The sequence below is a fragment of the Tamandua tetradactyla genome, chromosome 16 (genome assembly GCF_023851605.1).
Source record: "Tamandua tetradactyla isolate mTamTet1 chromosome 16, mTamTet1.pri, whole genome shotgun sequence".
In the NCBI taxonomy this organism is placed as follows: domain Eukaryota; kingdom Metazoa; phylum Chordata; class Mammalia; order Pilosa; family Myrmecophagidae; genus Tamandua; species Tamandua tetradactyla.
Window position 1 is genome coordinate 44,396,144 of NC_135342.1, and position 19,374 is coordinate 44,415,517.

The 19,374-nt window shown below is 53.8% G+C and overlaps 1 protein-coding gene across 2 annotated transcripts in view; it reads left to right on the top strand.

Moving 5' to 3' along the window:
• Window positions 1-19,374, top strand: part of NKD1 (NKD inhibitor of Wnt signaling pathway 1) — a 78,822-nt gene that overhangs the window by 51,675 nt on the left and 7,773 nt on the right. For both annotated transcript variants that reach the window (XM_077132400.1, XM_077132401.1), the window contains 2 exons: window positions 15,367-15,473; window positions 18,684-18,779. In XM_077132400.1, coding sequence (XP_076988515.1) covers window positions 15,367-15,473; window positions 18,684-18,779 — 203 coding nt within the window. The remainder of the gene's footprint in view (window positions 1-15,366; window positions 15,474-18,683; window positions 18,780-19,374) is intronic.

Consider the following 19,374-nt stretch of genomic DNA (forward strand, 5'->3'; position numbering starts at 1 on the left):
CTCGGGAAAGCCTGCGGATGAGGCCGAGGACAAGAACTCTATGGTTCGTGATGGGGTGGGTTAGGGGTCGACTAGGGGTGAGGACAAAGAGGGAAGGGTTGCTCTGTAGTTCCAGGCCCAGTTGGAGCCAGAACACCCCACATGCACCTCCTGGCCCTGTGTCAGACCCTGCTCCTCCCAGGGGTGACAGCAGCTGCTCCCAGGGCTGTGTGAGAAACTCCTCACACAGTGTTAGGCATGTTCTATAGTGCAGTTGCACTATAGAAAATACTTATCTTTTATCTCCATTTATCCAAGTATGTCACTTACCTGGTGCACAAGCATCTGCATGCACACACACACATCATACACACACGTGCATACCATGTGTACACACAGGAACACCCTAGCCAGTCCCTCACCTCTCATCTGCAGCACCCATGCCTTCCTTTCTTCAGGACGAAACACCATATTGTAGTCCTACAATTCTTTCATATTGTAGAAAGAATTAAGGCACTAGAGTAGAGAGCTGGCTGGACACTGGCTTGCTGATTTGACTTTGGGCAAGCCACATTACCTCTCTGAGCTTTAGTTTCTGCATCTTATAAAATAGCATTGAGGACCTTTTTTCTGCTTAACTCCCAAGTTGGTGCAAGGAACAGATGATAGCATGAAGCCAAAAGTGTCTGCTAGATGGGATAGCATTTCCATTTTTTATTCGGAATTGGAGAAGAGAATTGTCCAACCAGGGTACCCTAGGACAGAAAAGACCTCTCTGCTGAGGCAAGGGCAGGCAGCAAGATGCCATGGCCTGAGGGCTGCTGTGAGAAATCCAGGCCTAGGGTCCTGAAGGGCCTCAAGAGGAGAGCAGACATGCCCAGGGTTTCTTGAGGGGAGTCTGGCCAGGCCTGAGGATTATGGCCACCTCTGGCCAGAGAGCTGTCAGAAATGTATATTCTCCAGCTCTACCCCAGGCCTGCTGAATCAGAGCCTACATTTTAACAAGCATCCCAGATGATTTGTACGCACACTGAATTTTGAGAAGCACTGCTTTAAGAGGGTGTCTAGAAGTTGGAGATAGGCTTGGGATCCAGGTATCCATCAAATGTGCTATCAAGGTAGGCTGAACTTGGCTTAGAGGGGTGGGTCCCAATCAGGGGATGAAGTGCCATGGACTGAGAGCTGGTCCAGTGTGAGGCATTTCCTAGAGCATGTTTGCTGTGGAATTGGTGGTCACTGAGTAGCTTTGACTCCCATCATTCCCTAGGTGTCTCAGGCCTCAGGTATCATCCTTGGCTCCATAGAGAGATGCCAGGATTTGGTGCCTGGGAAATAGCTGGGGAGTAAGGCTAAGGCCTGCAGGATGTAGGCCCTGATAGTGAAGGGAGCCCCAGACATTGATTACCTGGGCTTCAGCACTCATTTCACCTGTCTGTTCACTTGGTAACTTATTGTCAAGTTTGTTCTCTTATCCATCCATCTCTCCATTCTTTCCATCCATCACCTATTCACTATCTACCATCCAGACATTACCCATCTACCTATCCATCCATCCATCAACCTATCACTTACCCAAGATCCACTCACCCACCCACTTCTCCGTGTCCCATCCATCCAACATTCTCATCTATCTACCCATCAGTTACCCATCACCTTCCATTACCCCCCATCTACCTACCCACCTACTAATCCATGACCCATCCAACACCTTCATCCATCCACCCATCACCTACCCATCTTCCCATCCATTGCCTATTCACTCATCTGCCTTCACCTCTGTCACCATCCATCAGCCAGCCACTCCTCCTCTATCCCTCATCTACTCACAATCCATCCTTCACCTTCCATTCCTCATCCCTCTATTCATCATCCACCCAATGAGCCCTTAATCTGTTTAGCCATCTTCCATTCATCATCCATCATCCAGCAGTCACTCCATCAGTCTTTTCATCTATCCCCATTTATTGGGTCTGTGGTTAACCCAAAAACTGGGACATTTCTGTCCTTTTGAGGCTAAGCCAGAAATCATGTAATTTTTTTGCAAATGACATGCCTTTACTTGCAAGTGTGAAATGGCATGCCCACGGAATCCATGTCCCTCTGAAAAGGAGGGTCACTTGAGTTAATGTCTGTGTTAAGCACAGGAGCCCCACTCTACTGCAAAGCAGGAACAGTGGCCTAGGAGCCTGTCACCCTGGCCTCACACCCAGCCCTGGCAGTGACTTGCTGTGTGATCCTGGGCAAGGCCCTCCCTCTCTGCGCCTCCCCCGGCCCCCTGCACTGCGATGAGTGGTGACGTGGACCTGCACTCAGTGGTGCTCAGAGGCTCTGGGCACCTGGTAGGAAGGGAGACCCGGTGTGTAGGGAGACACTTACAAACACTGGGTGATGGGTTGAGGATAAATATGAGATGTCCCAAGGGTCCCTGTGCCTGTTAGACGAAGGGGGGTTGGTAAGCCCTGGGTCAGACACCATGGCTCCCCAGCCACATGTTGGACTTTGAGGCCAGCCTGGCAGCCCTGCCAGTGGCTGATGGTGTGTGGGCATATAGGTACCACCACTGATGGGGGTTTGGGAGCCCCCCATCAGTTTGGAAACTGAGTCTGCCTCAGTTTCCCAGTGAGGTGTTGGAGACAGTTGTTGTTGGTCAAGCTTTTCAGCCCCTTTTTTCAAACATGAGATAGAAAATAACTTAAAAATACCACAGTTTGTAGAAAGATACGTACAATATGGCGGTTTCTTTTGTTTGTTTGTTTTTGCATGGGCAGGTACCGGGAATCGAGCCCAGGTCTCTGGCATGGCAGGCGAGAATTCTGCCTGCTGAGCCACCATGGCCCGCCCAATATGGTATTTTTAATGTAAAAAACAGGTAGCAGACAATACTCCATATTTGGGGTGTACCATATATATACATGTCATTACTGCGTAGGTAAAGGCCTAAACAGATAACAGCAGTGAGTCCTTCCCGACAGGGGAGAAGGAGACCCAAATTGGAAAGGGTAGTCCAAGGGGACTTAGTATTATCTGAAAGCAATATTTTAATTTTTATAACAGTATAGTCATGAATTCCTTGTGAGATTAAAATTAATGGCAGAATTAAATCATAAACACAATAAATAATTCAAGCAGGTGAGGGTGAGATGCTCTAGTTTGCACCATTTGGGGGGCCTGGACCTGCCTGAAATTCCCCAGTCTATGGTTCTCCTGCTGCCTTCGGGCCGGCGGTCAGAAGCTGCCCTCCCCAGGGCAGCGGGTGTGACTGTGTTTCTCAGGTCACCACAAGGCTAGGCCTGGCGAGAGCAGATGCTGGTTGAGTCCTGGCCATGGACCACCACCCGCCCGGGACCTGGGGCCAAGGGAGAGCAAACCGGATCCTGAATCTCCTTTTTGTCTTCCTGTTGGTCAAGTCCATTGCCTCTTGGCGGGCTGGGGGGCTGTTTAAGGGAGAAAAAAGGCCATCTGAGCCGTAAAGATAAAAAGAAGTCTTTTAGCCATCCCAGGAGAGGATGGCTTTAGCTCCCGCCTTGTTATGTAAAGCCGGCCCTAATCCAGCCGTCTTAACCGCCTTAACTGGCCAGCTGGGAGCAAGAGGAATGGGAGACTAAGGCTGGGCTTGGGGAGAGGGCTGGGGCTGTGGAGTTCCTTTTGAACTGTGGGGAGTGAAGTAAACATCAGAAGTCCCAAGTTCTGAGAGTTAGCTGGGTGTGTCAGGGGAGGTGAAGCTTTGTAGGGAAGAGGAGAGGACGGAGCCTTTCCCTGTGCTGACCCCACAATGGTCTAAGGACAGGACGGACCCCACACTCACCTCCAGCACCCACCTGGCTTCCTCCTTGTTGCCTTCCTAGTTGGGCAGGATGCCCGGTGGTGGCAGCCTATGGCTTGTGCCCTGAGGTGGAAATTGGTGCCAGGTCTCTTGGGCACATCACCCTGTGTGACCTCCAGGAATCGCCATGTCCGAGGGTGTCCTCAGCGCCCATCCAGGCTGCAGCCACTTCTCGTGCGTCTATCCCCCGCCTGCCCCTCGAAAGGCCTGTGAAGAGTGGCAGGCCCCTTCTCTCTGGACTCCTGCCCCTGATTGGCCTCTTGCCTCACCTTTGCATTTCCCCATCTGGGCCTCTCTTCAGCATCTCCAAGTAGCTACTTCCTTCTTGTCTTCAGACCTCTTTGCTTGGGGTGGAAGTGGGCAGAGTGCGGCCAGCTGGGGCACGACGTGTAGAAAGCAGACTCCACCAAACCCAGTCCAGGCCCCTGGTGAGGCTCTCAGAGCCACTGATATCAGGCGACCTTCACTCTGGTGCTGAGGCTGACCCTGGTCCCCTCAGGGGACCAGGTGGGGCTCCCAGGGCTGCTGCTGGACAGGACCTGCCTGGGCCCCACTGCCCTTCCCCCTCACCAGACCCTGGAAGTGGCCAGGCCTGGCCTGTGGGATCCCTCTGCTTGGCAGCCAGAGTGTGGGTGTGCCGGGGTAGCTGGCTCTGCCAAGCAGGGCAGCTGTGTGGGGACCAAGACCAGGGGTGCTGAGCCACCCCACTGTGAGCTCTCAGGCCTGCCAAATGTGTATTCAAACTTTGCTTCTTTCCTTAGTCCACGAGAAGCACCCCCTCCCTTTGTTCTGACTTATCAGGACTAGAGGAAAGAATTCCATGGGCTTTTAACGTCAAAACCCAAGTCCAACATGGCTTTGCTACAACTCACTGTGTGACTTGGGATGAGTCACTTGGCCTCTCTGTGCTTCCTTGTGTAAAGGTGGCATAGTCATAGCACCTGCTCATTGGGGTTATTGTCAGGCAGAGGGGCAGTTTATGTACGCGATAAATACCCTCGGTGCAGAGGAAATGCCCAATACATGCTGGCTGTCTTGATTCTTGTTTCGGAGGCCCCATTTCCTTGAGGAGGGGTGGCTCCTTGTTTGTAATCATTCTCCTTGTCCAGATCAAAGTAGGTCTGTATTCAAAGCTTTTTCAATCCTACTATTCCTCTGAATGTCTCCTTGTAGTCCTAGTACCTGCCATCAGGTCTGGTATGCCATAAGTGCTCAATAAATACTCACTGGGAGGACAGCCCAGCACCCCAAGGCCACTGGAGCCAGGAGGCCCCTCCCTTTGGCCCCTCTGGGGCACAGACCAGCCATTGAGACTCCCCGGCTTGAGATACCAACACATTTACAGAGCCGAGAAGCCCTTAGGAGGCCATTAGTCGGAAGACTGAGGCCCAGAGAGGAAAAGGGACCTGTCTGAGGTCACACAGCCAACTGAGAACAAAAGTCAGGCCTCTAACTCCTCCTCATTCAATAAGTACTTACTAAGCACTTGCTCCTCTTTCAGGAAGTGGCATTGTAGCTGAGATGCAGACACCAGGAAGGTGTCAGCCACGGGAGGTTGTTGAGCGAGAGCAGCCAGGAGTGAACAAAGCCCTCAGGTGAAAGGAACTTGGGAAGGGCAGAGAGGGGACCAGGATGGCAGGAGGAGACATCTGGGATGAGGTGGAACATTCGGCAAGGGTCAGACTGCACGGTGGGGGGTTACTGCTTTGGGAAGGAAACCACTGGAGAGACTCTGCCTTTGTTTTTAACAAAACATTTCTGTCCTCTGGGAAGGATGGACCATGCAGGGAGGAGGAAGGCAGGAATGCAAGAACAAGAGTCGAAAGCATGCACTGGTGCCTGCGAGGGGGTGGGACATCGGCCCCCTGGCCGATGGGAGCTGTGGGCTGGAGGGGAGCTATGGGCGTCGAGGGTGGTTGGGTGAGGAAAGAAAGGGTCATGGGTGATGTCTCCAACTTCTGGCTTGAGGCACGAAGAAAATGGGCCGTTGCTGAACAGGAGGGTTGGTGGGTGACACAGAAGGCTTCCGATGGGAGACGTGTCAGGATGTGATGGACATCCCGGTGCAGTCGCCGCGGGGGCAGGTGGATGCGGGTCAGGAGTTGTGGGAGCCATCCGGCTAGAGAGACAGGCAGACTTTTCCTCGGGTGGTCGCCCCTGCCGAGGGCCTCCCTGAGGGCCTGCAAGGAAGAGGCGTACACGGGAGAGCAGCAGGGCCCCCCAGGGAGAGGGGCTGCGGGCCGCACCCTGCCACTTCGCCCCCGCCAGGAGCCCGAGGGCCCGACTCCACTCTGCTGCCGTCCCCCCGAAGCCCCGTGTCAGCGCAGTGACAGAGAACAAGCGGACTTTGTTACCTAGGCAGTTCGCTCAAGTCTGTTCTTCATAAAAGCTCAGCTTGAACAGTGGAAATTCTGACTTGTGTCAGATACTGAGGAGGCTTTAATAGTTTCAAGTAGCTCGGGGTTAGATTTTAAAAGTTGAATTTCATCACATGTTTTAACTTGGGTGGGGATGAGGGGAGAATGGAAGGGACAGGATATTTTTAGCCCAAAGAAGGCTTTTTTCCCCTCCTCCTCTCCTGGCGTTTCCCCCTCCCTCCCCGAACAGATGTTTCGTCTCAGTCCTGTTCAAACCTCAAAGCCGAGTGGCCGTCAACCTCATGCTCTGATGAGAAAAAAAGGCCAGAATGCTATCTGTTAGAAAGGTGTCCCCCCCCCCCCCCCACACACCCCTTTTCTCTTTCTTCTCAGTCCCGATGGGTCCTGGAGTAAAATCTAGCAACAGTGCATGTAGCCTGGGAGGCGGGGTCCTGGAGGAAAAGACCCTGGCAGGCACCATTTCTGGTCCCAGGACGGGCTGGCTGGGCACCTGCTGTAACAAGCCAGAGTCCCCCTAGAGACTGTAGCATTGGGTAATTACTGCTTTTTTTGTTGTTGCTGTTATTGTTTCTGGAAAGCGGGAGCCCAAAGTGATGGTTTAGTTAAATCAGGATTCTTTTGGAAACTTAACTTAAACTTTCTTAAGCTTTTGGCTCATGGAACTGAAAACTCATAGGGCAGATCTTGCCTAAAAAGGCCAGGGTGGCCCCAGGAGCTCAACTGTGTCATCTGCACACACACACACACACACTCACACACTCACACACTCACACACTCACACTTCACTCCCTCCTTCCTTCCCTTCTCTCTTTCCCTCTCCATCGTCCCTCTTTGCCCTGCTCTTAGCCCTATAGGGGTAATGATGGCTGTCCCCAACTCCAGGCTCTCACATCCTCTGAGCTCAGTAATCTCAGGAGAAAGGGAGCCCCCGACTCCCCAAAAATTCCTGTGAAAGTCTGACTCTCATTTTACCAACCAGGTTGGATCCAGATTTTGTGGGCCCTCAAGTGTTTATAATTTGGGGTGGGGGCTCTTTAAGAAAAAGGATACATGATTCTTTCATGACTGTAAACCATATATATATATATTTATGTACATTCTGCTTACCTAAACAAATATAGCTCCAACTCTCCTTTCCTGTAGCTCAATCTCAGACAGGCCTATGTTCACACCATCCCCACCTGACAGAAGGAAGGGAAAGTCAGAATGGAAAGAGACAGTGGTCTTAACAGATTGAGATAAAATGTCTAATTTCGAAAATTTTGCAAAAACATATAACCATGTGAACACATTTCTAGGGCCCCTTCCCACTTGGAAGTGAGGAGACTCTGATGCTTACATCGTAATTAATTCTCCTAGAGGCTCAGCCACAGTGGCCGTGGGGAAGAGATTGGCTGGGGCAGGAACGGTGCTGGGTCCACCCTGAGGATGGGTTGCAAACCAGGCCCATGAGAGTGGGGGAAGGGTGGCTGGCCGGAGGAAAGCCAGGCGGCTGTTATTGGGAGTGGAATGGTCACTGCACGGGCAGGAACAGCTGTCAGCTACTGTGGTGTCACATTTTGGGCAAGGCAGGTGCCAGGGAGTCAGTCAACTGGGATTTTATCATTTCTGTTGCCACACTGGTGTTCAGAGCCTGGTTGTGGGTCTTGTGATAGTTTCAGTAAAAAACTTTATCACTAAGCACCTATTGTATAACATGCCCTGTACTAGTTCTCAGGACGACAGTGGGAAGATTTAGACAATTAAGTGAGTGATGATAATGGCATATGTTCTGGTTTCCTGGCTGCTAAAACAAATACCATACAGTGGGTTGGCTTAAATAACAAGACTCTACTGGCTCACATTTTTGAGGCTAGGAGAAGTCCAAGGCATCAAAGGTGATGCTTTCTTCCTGAAGACTATGTGTTCTGGTGCTGGCTTCCGGCGATCCTTGGTCCTTAGTTTTTCCATCATGTGGCAGGGCACAGGGCAGCATCTTCTCCTTTCTCTTCTTGGTTCCATTGACTTCCAGCTTCTGGCTGTGCCCCATGGCTTCTCTCTCCATATGATTTTCGCTCTGCCTATAAAGGACTCCAGTCATCTGGATGAAAGCCCAGCCTGATTCAGTGGGGCCACACCTTAACTGAAGTCACGTCTTGAAGAGATCCTATTTACAATGGATCCACACCCACCAGAATGCAGAGCAAGACCAAGAACACGTCCATACCGGGGCACATAATCCACTCCATCGCAGTGTAATATGGGCACACTTCGTGGGAAAACCGCAAAGGGCTTGCTTCTCAGAGAACGTGATGCTTAAGCTGAAGACCTGAAGGATGAGCAGGAGTTGGAGAGAGAAAGAGAGAGGAAGAATGTTCTTGGCAGGGATAGCAGCATGAGAGCACGGCAAGGTCAAAAAAGGGGGAAGAAGTTCCATGGAGAGCTCATCAGGGAAGCCTTTGGAGTCATCCGCAGGGAAAGGAAGCCACTGGAGGGTTTTAAGCTAGGAAATGGCTCAATTCATTTTACTTTTGAAGTTTAGATTCCTCTTTTGTGAAATGTGACTAGTTCCACACCCTGCATAGATTTAACAAGCACTTCCTAAACGTCCACAACAATTACTAACTCCACTAGCATCCCTGATGCAGCCCACCCATGTGTGATGGCTGCGTTTACACATAGAGCAGTGTGTCTGCTCACTTCTCCAGTATCCTCCCTCCCTACAGAGAGCCTGGTGCAGAAATGCAAGAAGCCATTGGCTTGGAATGCACATACGATATCCTTCTCTTTTTTTTGGCAGCAGATCTACCCGCCTAATTATATTTGGCGTGGGCTAATATTAAAATTCATCTGCATTCCCTCTGACAGCTGCTGTTGGTGGGCTAAGGTCTCAGCAACATCCTGCAAGCTATGCAGAGACTAAAATATTTGCTGCAGATGATCTGTACTGGACAATTGAGAAATGAGTGTGGCTACGTTAGAGTGAGTATCCAGATTCCAGCAAGGAGGTCCTGGCTTGTGTTAAATTTTACACTGTATCAACTGAGAAGACTTTGCCAGGTAACTGGACTATGAGAGGTGTCCGCCACACATTCAAAATAGTAATAATTTCTGGACTTTGATGGGGCTAATTTAGTCATAACTGTGTTTCAAATTTTAGTCTCGACTTCCAAAGTTTAATAACAAGCAGGCCTTTCTGGATTGTGTCTAAGATAAGCTGGCACTTACTGATGTCATCCAGGGTTTAGGGTTTGGATTTAGCTTAAGTGTGGGATTCAGGAGTAGACCTCCCTCCTCCATTTCAACCATCCCTTTTTCCCATGTTAGTGCTCAGTCTCAATCAAGCCAGAATTGTGTTTTTGGTATGCAGCCAGCCTATGCCTCCCTGTAGGATTTGGTACAGTTCAGAAAAACGTTCTGTGGTGCCTGCTCTGTGTGTGATGTCACATGCCAGGCATGGTGGGTGACCCAGAAGCAGAGGCCAGCCAGACCTTAGCTCTCAAGAAGTCTGTAGTCCAGCTGGGCAGATGTAGCAGGCTTGGAAAAAGAATCAGAAGACCCCAGGTTAGACTGGACAAAGTGACATGGTAGCCTGAGTCAGGGTAGAAAGTGCATGGCCCCAACTCCCAAATGACCATAGGGGGAAGAGCCCCAAGCTACTCATCTTGTGGGTTGCTTAGGAGGTGGGGGCAGCAGGGAATGGGGGGTGGATCTGCTTTGTTTCCCAGCCCTTCTTGTGCTCTTTGGGTGGTGCCAGCTGTCAGCAGCGCAGGCTGGGTGGGCTCTGCCATCCTGCTGCCTGTCACTACTATTTGCCAGGGTTAACAGTCCCAAGAAAGTGACCATGGTCCCAACATGAGTCCAAAATGAGCCACCGATGCCCCGTTGGGCCCACCCTGTGCATGGGATTCCAGACCCGTGATCAGAGTTACCCCCATCCAGGTATTCCCTGACTCCTCCCAGGGGAGGCTCAGGCGTGCTCTTCTGTCTCTCTCTTTCTTCCCTCCTCCCTTCCTTTTTTTTTAAACTGGGGGAGGGGAGAGGGAAGAGATTGTCTTTGATCTCAGTGGAGGAAAAAAAAAGTCTGTTCTGTTCAGGCTTTTGGCTAACACAACAAACAGTGTTTAAAATTTAACTTTGCTTAATTAATTAGTAATTCTGTTTAATGCTGTCTGATCTCCCTCCAAAAGGTATTTTGAAGCTTGAGAAGGAAACATCAAAGGAAGCTGGGTGAAGATGGTCAAGTAATGCATTTAATCTGGCAGTTGCTGGGGGTGGAGAGATGCCCAGTTGGGGGCTAATGAGGGAGAGAACCGTCATCTGGTAAACACAGCCCGCCTTGGCCACAGCGGGAAGAGGGACAGGCGGGAGCAGCTTCCAAAGGGAAGGAGCTCCATATCCTGCCCCAGAATCGTGGGGGCTTAAAGCAGAGTTGACGTTTTCTTTCTTCAGGGCCACCGGGTATGATCGGACAGGTTGTAGACTGTACAGGGGTTTCTGGTTGGGCAGGCGAGCGGTGGGTGAGTTCCAGCCTGTGCCCTGCTGTCAAGCATGCACCCTGGTGGGGGCAGGGGCTGCATCCCCTAAAGCAGTGGCCCGCTAGTTTTTCTGTAAAGGGCCAATAGTGCATATTTTAGGTTTTGCAGGCCATCTGGTCTCTGTCACAACTCTACAGCTTGGCCATTGCAGAGCAAGGGCAGCCAAAGACCGGACATAAACAAATGAACATGACACGTCCCAATAAGACCTATTTACAAAAACAGGCTGGATGGATTTGTCCCTCGGGCCATAGTTTGCCAACTCCCGTGCTGAGTTGGGGCTTCACGGTCAAGTGAAAGGCCTTGCTTTCCTCCTTACTCTGTCCCTTCCATTCATTTTTCTCCCACCTTTCCTCCTGCTTTCCTTTCATCGCTCAGGTTACAGCAATTCCAACTGTTTGCAATTGAAGAGTGACCAGAGTCCTCCTGAAATCGCGTCCCCCCAAATCAATGACTGAAAACATGATTGCCGGACTGAGCAGGAGTGAGAGACAGAAAATGGGCTGGGACTCCAGTGCCAAAGCCCATCCTGACCCAAATACTGCTCTCCCTTGGGTGGGTTGCCCTGGGTGGCCTGCAGCCAGCTCCACTCACCCTTCTCCTGTCAAGGATCTTTTCTGCCTGAAAGTGGATGGGTGAAGGTGATTTGTCCTGCTCAGGGTTGGCTGGGGCAGGTGGTGGTTAGACTCCACTTGGTTTCAGGGCATTCAGCTGTGATGTAGCAGCAGGTATCTGAGCCCCCGGAGATTCCCTGCCTCTGACTTTGTGTTCTGCATGACTTTCTGTCTGGTCTCTACCATCTTCTGGCAATCGGGTGAAGGGCCTCCTTTCCTGAGGGGGTGCTGACTGTCACAGAGGGTGCTGATGCATCTGGCCCTACAGTGCACCCATGCCCAGCCCCATGCTGGGGGACCCATTGGTTGGGGATGGGATGAGGGACCCTACCCAGCCCATGCTGGACATTGGAGAAAACCTGTGAAGAGGGAGAGGGGCCGAGGGGGATGTGATCCACCTCCAGGGTGAGAGAAAGGAAGGGAGGCAGGGAGGACCTGAATCCCTTCTGCCCAGAGAGGGAGGGGGAGGGGAGGGGTTCAGAGAAGGAGAGAGCAGCGACAGAAGTTTCCTTTCTTTGGGTTTTATCAAGTGGAACTTGAAAGGTAACATTGAACCTGAAGGTAGTTTTCTGATAACTTCTCTTTGAACTTGAAGTTTGGTTTTGATAAGCCTGGCCAGCTTGCATCTCCAGCCAGGACCTCTGCTGAGGGAGGCAGCAGCTTTGAAGATGGAACTGGACTTTGTTTTTCTTCTTTCTTCTTTTTTTTTTTCGGGAGGGGGGTGCGGGGTGGTGGTGGTGAATGGAGGATGTTGCAAGCCATCATGTCACTGTGGTTTCTCCAGTGGAGCAAATTTTGAGGTAAGGGGGATTGTTTGGGTCTCCACAGTCCGCTTGGGACCCTGGCTTATGCACATCCTTTGTAATGCCAGCATTTATTGAGCACCCAGTGCATGCTGGCCCCTTTTCTCACTGTACCCCATTTTACAGACAAGGAACCTGGCTGCAGGGAAGTCGAGCTCCTTGCCCGGGGCTGCCCAGGTCCGGCAGAGGCAGGCTTTGGACCTCCTATTTGCATCTACATGTGCCCTCTCATCCATCACGCTCTCCTGCTAAGCTCAGCTGCTCCCACTAGAGAAGAAAATACCAGAGATGCTGGAAGCTTCCAGATTCTGGAAATGGGGAGAGATCTGCCTCCCTGACTCACTCGGACAAGCCTTTCAACCTTATTGCCTCATTTTTATCAATTTAAAAATGGGAATGACAGTAGTTTCTACTGCTCTGAGCCCTGGTAGAAGTGACCATGCCTTGTACCCCATGACATCCCATGATGGTGGCACCCTGAGCTGCTGGGGCACCAGGAGGAGTTGGGATGGAGGAGGCAGGGTGGCCCAGGCTGTGTGCTTGGTTGTCCTGGGACCACTGGCTAGCGCGTCCCCCTGCCTTCCCTGGCTTGGGGGACTCAGGGACTGGAGTGAGACCTGCCCCCCTACACACTCACTCACACACACACACACATACCTGGCTGTTGAGGGAGGATAGGTCTTTGTTTTCATGGATTATATTGGAAGCAGTCAGAGTCAGTGACCTTCCTGTGGAAAACTACCCCAACAGTGAGGAAGCCCCCTGCTCCACCCCAGAGGTCTGTCGGGGGCCGGATAACATTTTAGGTTTTTCCTCATTGGCCTCCTTCTGCCAAAGCACCTCTCCCAACTCCAGGAGAGGAGCCGGGTCAGGACTTGGGTGGGGGTCCCCAGCCCGAGCTCCTGACAGTGTGAAGGAGTCACTGCCCCAACGTGGGGTCCATTGCAGAAGGAGGCTCCCTGCTTCCTGCTGTGTGCTCAGGGTGAGGGCAAGGAAGAGGGCACCCACATGCCACGCCCTGGCCCCCAGACCCAGCTGGGGAGCGGGAGCTGTTGGGGGGGGGGCTGCCATGCTGGGTCCTGCATTTCCACCGGGGTCCTTCTGTCCCTGCGCTATCTGCCCTGGGGACCTGGAGCCCCCCCACCTTGGCCTGCATGCACTTGCTACAAGCATCTGTGTCCAGTTGTATCCCCAAAGCCTCATCTGTGAGCAAACGCAGCCACCGACTGCCTGGATTCACAAAGAGCCAGTGGGGAAGGGGCATCTTTTCCTCAACAGCTGCTGGCAGGCGGCAGCCCCGTGTGCCGGGGCCCAGGTTCTCGGCCCTTCCTTGTCCGAGCTGGTTGAATCCTACAGAACCTTCTGCGCAAGGGTCCATTTTCATCCCTATTTTGCAGGTGGAGAGACTGAGCCAAGTAGAGGAGTTGCACGACCCACCCAGGGTCACAGTGCAGGGAGGGTTAGAACTGAAGCAGCGCAGGCTGGGAGCAGGGCGTGGTGCCCTGGGGGGAGCCCGGAGGCCCCGGCGACCTGCTGAGTGGTGCCGAGCGGTGCTGAGCGCAGACTCCGGAGTCAGGCTGCTCAGACTCACATCCCAGCCCCGTCACTCATAGCAGAGCACATGGCTACTCCCTGCCTCAGTTTCCCTTTCTGGAAAATGGAGTTAGTGATAGGAAGTGCATCGCAGCCTGCCAGGAGGGCTGAGCGAGTCAGTGACCAATGGGTGTCCTGTCAATGGAGTGTGGGCCAGGCCCCGTGACTCCGCCGCCTGAGTTTTAACCACAGTGGCCACCAAGGCACAAAGGGAGCGACTGGAAGCCTTCAGATGACTGCTGAGGAGAGAGCCCCAGGGCCTGCAGGACAAGAGCAAAGTGGGAGAGCCAGGGCCCAGTCCCCCCGGGAGAACCCTGCTGGGCCTGCCCCAGCGCCACTCTTGGGTGTGAGCGTGGTGGGGTGCGGGGTCAGCAGGGCCAAAACCTCCAACTAGTTTCCTGGCCTGGCGGCCCCAGCTCTCCACACTCCTGACTTTCCAAGAAGGCCCAGCATGCCTGAGCTCTGGCTGGGGTGGCTGGCCAGGCTGCTGTGACCTGCGGGCAGCCTCACTCCCTGCAGGCGGGGTGGGACCGTCCCTGGAGTTGAAGCCAGGCTCAGTCTGCTCCCCTGTGAAAGAGGAAGGCCACTGCCCCAGGGCAGCTACAGGGCTCTGATGACAGGGTAGCTCTGAATATGTTCTGGAAAAGCAAGTACCCGCCAAGCCCAGGTCCCCCTGCATCGGGCAGATGGATGGGCAGAAGGGACCACGGGAGTCTCATGGGGCATTTCCAGATTGAATGGAACCTTGTGGGCTGGAGTCCTAGGTCAAGGCAGGTGGGATGCAACCCTGGAGACGCGATCCTGAGCTGTCCTCCTGGGACCTTCTGGGCCTTCATGGGAAACGTCACGGGCTCTCACGTTCCCTCTTCCACTGACCCTGGAAGGTCACACAAAGGACCACGACCTTTGGCAGGGGAGAGGACCCCGTAGGTGAGCAGAGGGCAAAGGAAAGGTCTTGGCACAGGGTATGCTGTCTCTCTGAAAACACTTGTGTGAATGTGTACGTGTGTTTCTGTGTGCATGCCTGTGTGTGTGGTATGTGCATGTGTGATGCACATGTGTATGTGAGTGTGTATACAGATGAGTGAGTGTATGTGGCCCATGCACACGTGGATGTAGGTGTTGTGTACATGTACATGTGCGTATGTGAAAGTGTGCCTGCATGTATATGTGTGGCCATTGTGTGTGTACACATGTGTGTGTGTGCATACAGACATGCCCACATGTGCCCGTCATATTGGACCCTGCTTCAGTGACTCCTCTTCCTCCTCCACCCTTGGGCCATGTCAGCTCAGAGGGCCGTGAGAATGTGCAGAAGACAGCATGGTTCCTGGTCCCTGAGATCTCTGCCCCCATCCTCCTACCCTTTGGCGAACACTGCCCTAGGTGTCCACACATCCTCCTGGAGGCCACATTGAAGGCTGCTCACTTCGGCTGCCAAGTGGGTGCAGAGAGCAGAGGCCCAAGAGGGATGCTGGGTGGGAAGCTAAGTGGCTGCCGCAGACGCTTTTGGAGGTGGTCTCTCCTGGGGCAGGAGACCCCTGGCACTCTGGCCCTGGTGACAAAGTCACAACCAAGTGGAGCAGCCCGGCCAGCCCTGTCCTGGATGGAGTGAGGCGCAGGGTCCCTTCTCATGCTTTCTCCCTTGCCTCCCTGCAGTGGCCCTGCCACCTGAGAAGACTGACGGCCTGGGCAGCGGAGATGAGAAGAGGATGGAGAAGGCAAGTGAGCCTTGCCCGGGCTCCAAGAAGCAGCTGAAATTTGAAGTAAGTTTTCTTTCCCAAGGCTGGGCTTGGGGAGCTGGGCTTTCTCTTCCCGGTGGTGCTTTGAGAAGAGGGAAGCTCCCTTGTCCAGAGGTGAGGCCCCTCATCTCCTGCACAAAAGCTGACCCCTGCAGAAGGCTCCTCCTGCCACATCTGGGGCTGCCGCTAGCTTGGTACAGGACACTCGAGAATGTATTGCAGCCCCTGCCCCAGCCTGACCCTCATCCTCTCCATGGCAGGTGGTGGCCCAGGATGCCGGGAAGGGCATGAGAGTGGGCCAGGGAAGCAACTGTCCCTGTGCTATGTGACCACCTTCCTCTTAGGCCTCATTGTCCTCATAGGTGTCACCTGCCCTTGTAGTCTCACGTGGGGCTGCGTGATCATGAGGCCTGGGCAGGTCCCGCACCCTGTCTGGGCCTCAGGTTCCCCCTGTGCCCTGTGAAAGGTGTGGCCTGGGGAAAGGGGTGTGTCTGGTCTTGAACATGTTCTTCTAGAGCTGGTGGTCTGTCCATCGCCTCCTCCCCAGCCCCAAGCCCCAGCAGTGTACTGTGCTCCTTCTACACACCAAGCACAGAGCAGAGCACTCAGAGATGAGTGAGCGAGACCCAGGCCCGCCCACATGGAATGGACCAGCTTCTTTCTGCCTTCTCCCACCCCTCCCTGCTTTCCTTTCTGAAACAGTGGGGCAGAGCTCAGAGCCAGCAGGCCTGGGTTCAAATCCTGGTAGTGTGGGGGCCCAGGACAAGTCTCCCTTTTTTGTCAGCTGCCTCACTCCTCTGTGAGGTGGGAAGTGGTCGTCTCCATCCCATGAGGGTGCTGGGAGAATTAGGGGCCTGTGTACCCACTGTGCTTAGAAGGGTGTCTGGTAGAGAGGAAGCACTCTCAGTCTTCCTTCTGGCCAGTGCTAATGGGCACCTGCTGGTTAGCAGGGACCTGGGTGCACAGTGAGGTGGGAGGTACAGATACAGTAACTGTGCCATCAGAGACAGGATGGGGTGGGAGAGTGTGGGAATGCCCTGTGCAGTGCCAGGAGGAGGCAGCACCGCTGCCAGCAAAGTGAGGCGGGAGCCCCTGGGATGGTGAGAGTTGGAGAGAGGGTGCCCAGCGAAGGAGGGCACTTCAAGCAGAGGGGACAGCAGGGGCAGAGGTCAGGAGGTATGAGAGTGCTGTGTGCTGTATGGCTGAATTGTAGTGGCTGGCACAGAGTGGGCCCAAGAAGGACAGTGGGGTGTGGGGGAGGTGACATGGGGGCATTGGGGAGGGTGGGGTGTGGGGAAGGTGACACCACAGTGGGGTTGAGACAAGTCACCAGGGGCCCAGGATGCAGGTACTGATGGAGGACAGGCAGTGCCCAATGGAGGAGCCAGGGTTATCAGCTTCTTCTAGGAATCTACCCCCTCCTCCCTCCCCTAGACCGAGGACACTCAGGTGCCTGCACGTGTGCCGGGGATCTTGGGGAAGCAGCAGGCCAAGCCTGGCAGCAGAGGGTTAAGGCTCAAACCTGGGCATCTCACTTCCCTGGAAGCCTGAGGGGGCTGGCTGACTGCCAAGGACTCACCTGAGAAGTCCAGATCAGTGAGGGGGACAGGAAGATGCACATGCGACAGAGGTGGGGAGAAGTGGGGAGCATTACTCTGCTGGTATTTCTGAACTTCAAACCAGAGCTGTCTCGTGGAGCCCAGTGGAGGGGTCGGGGAGAGGGAAACAGGTAAGCACACCTCTGTGTGCGAAAGTGAGTGTGTGAGTACATAAGTGTGTGTACAGAGTGTGTCTTTATGTAGGTGTGTGTATGTGCATGTGCCTTGGTGTGAGTCGGGGGGCACGTGTATACATGGTGTGTTGTGTCACATGAAACAGGGCCTTGGCAAGGAGAGCCGGCACGCGGAGGCGTCCAACGGGCATGTTACAAAAAAGGGAAGGCTGGCTTTGAACTCAGTGTGGGCTGGCCTGTGAACTGCTAGAGGGAAACAGCTCAGCTGCAGAAGCCAGGGCAGATCCGCTGTGGCCAGGCATGGAGCACTTGGAGGCCAGATGCCTTCCCCTTTAGGGGCTGAGCTTGTCGCCATGCTGGGCCAGCCAGGTGCCAGCTTCTTTGTGGCAGAAGACGGGGAGGCAGAGGCAAGACATGGAACAGAATGGTCTGGGATCATCTGTTCTTGTTTTTATACAAGAACAAAAGCCATCCATCCTTTCTAGAACTTTCTACCTGATACTCAACCAGCCCCAGTGATGGGTTGCTCATTGCTTCACAGCTACTTGATGGTTAAATATCTGTTCTCTGTGAATAATGTTAATAAAATGATGGTTGTGTTAATAATCATTACAGCTAAGACAAGAATAGCAACTACCACTAACGTGCGTATCTATCAGACACATGCCAAGCCATTTACATTCTTCTTGTTTCCAGTTCCCCCAAAGCAGACCCTGGGCCAAGGCCTTGGGGGGCAGAGGGAGTGGCGAATTGGGGAGGCAATCCCAGGGAGCAAGAGCCAGGGAGCAAGAGCGAGGGAGCGGGAAAGGAGGGAAGCCTAAAGGGTGGGCTGGGTGGGGCAACGCATGGGCTGCTCAGTCTTCCTGGAGACCCTCCAAAGAACCGTACAGGACGCTCCAGAACTGTCCCAGCAGGGATGAGGAAGCTGGGGCCTTATTCACCAACTTTAGTCTCCCATTCGTCTGAGTTGCCTCTGGGGGCACTAAATCCTCAGCTCTTCAGGGCTGCCCTGGGACAGAGAAGCAGGGAGCTAGAGGTGGGGGATTGGGAACCATCCAGCACAGCTGCAGGGGAAGTCCGAGGTAGGTGGGGAGAGGGGTGGTCAGTCCTCCCAACAACCTCATGGGGAGACTGTCATTTTTCATAATTTATATCTGGGGAAATTGAAGCACAGAGAAGGGCAGGGACATGCTCAGGGTCATGTGGTCTGTGGAGAGTCCAGCAGAGGCTAGCACTTGGGGCTGACTCTCGAGTTTTAGCTCTTAATGCCTACCCTCTCCTGCCCTCCTGCTCCTGTGGCCCATCCTGGGAGCCCTGCCTGGCTTCTAGCAGCTTCTAGTCCTTCTAGCCCAGCGGCTGTCCGGCCCCCTGTGGGCATCCCTCAGGCCAAGCCTCTGTGAGCTCCTCCTTCCTGAGGTCTGGGGAAGGCAGAGGACCTGAACTGCCTGTCACCTGCCTCCAGCTAGGAGCAAGTGCCACACCTGTCTGTCTGTCTGTCCCAGGAGCTGCAGTGCGACGTGTCTGTGGAGGAGGACAGCCGGCAGGAGTGGACTTTCACCCTGTATGACTTTGATAACAATGGCAAGGTCACACGTGAGGTGAGTGGAAGGTCATATGCGAGGGGAGTACGCCTGCTCGCCCTTGTCCCCAACCACTGCTGCCCCTGCCTCTTGCCCCAAAGGGAAGTGGCTGCTGGGTAGGGGGTGGAGGTGGGAGGAAATGAGGGCGGTAAGGCTATTGGGATTTCAGGGAGACCTGAAGGGACATCATAGAGATGCCCTGAGAGTGGGGACAAAGGACGGAGACAAGGACGAGCAGCTGGGGCCCGTGCCCAGCCCAGGTACTGCTCCCTCCAGGCTCCAACAGAGTCCTGTCCTGCTTCCCTCCCTTTGATCCCAGAGCCCCAGATGTAGGGTCAGTCATTCTGCCCAGGAGTCGGAGGCAGGGTGTGGGATGAACAGCTCCAGCCCTAAGAGCGGGTGAGTGGAGGCCCTGCGGCCCAGCTCATGGCCAGGTCCCTCGCAAGCCTGTTCTGTCCACATCATCCCTCGCTCTGTCTGCCCCCACATGTCCCTGCCCCTGCCCTCTCCCCAACCTCCCTGTGCTCCCTCCACCCTTTCTCCGTGCCTGTCAGCCCAGGCATACTACAAAGCACTGAGGGCACTGAGAGAATAAAGCAAACTCGCTTCCCAG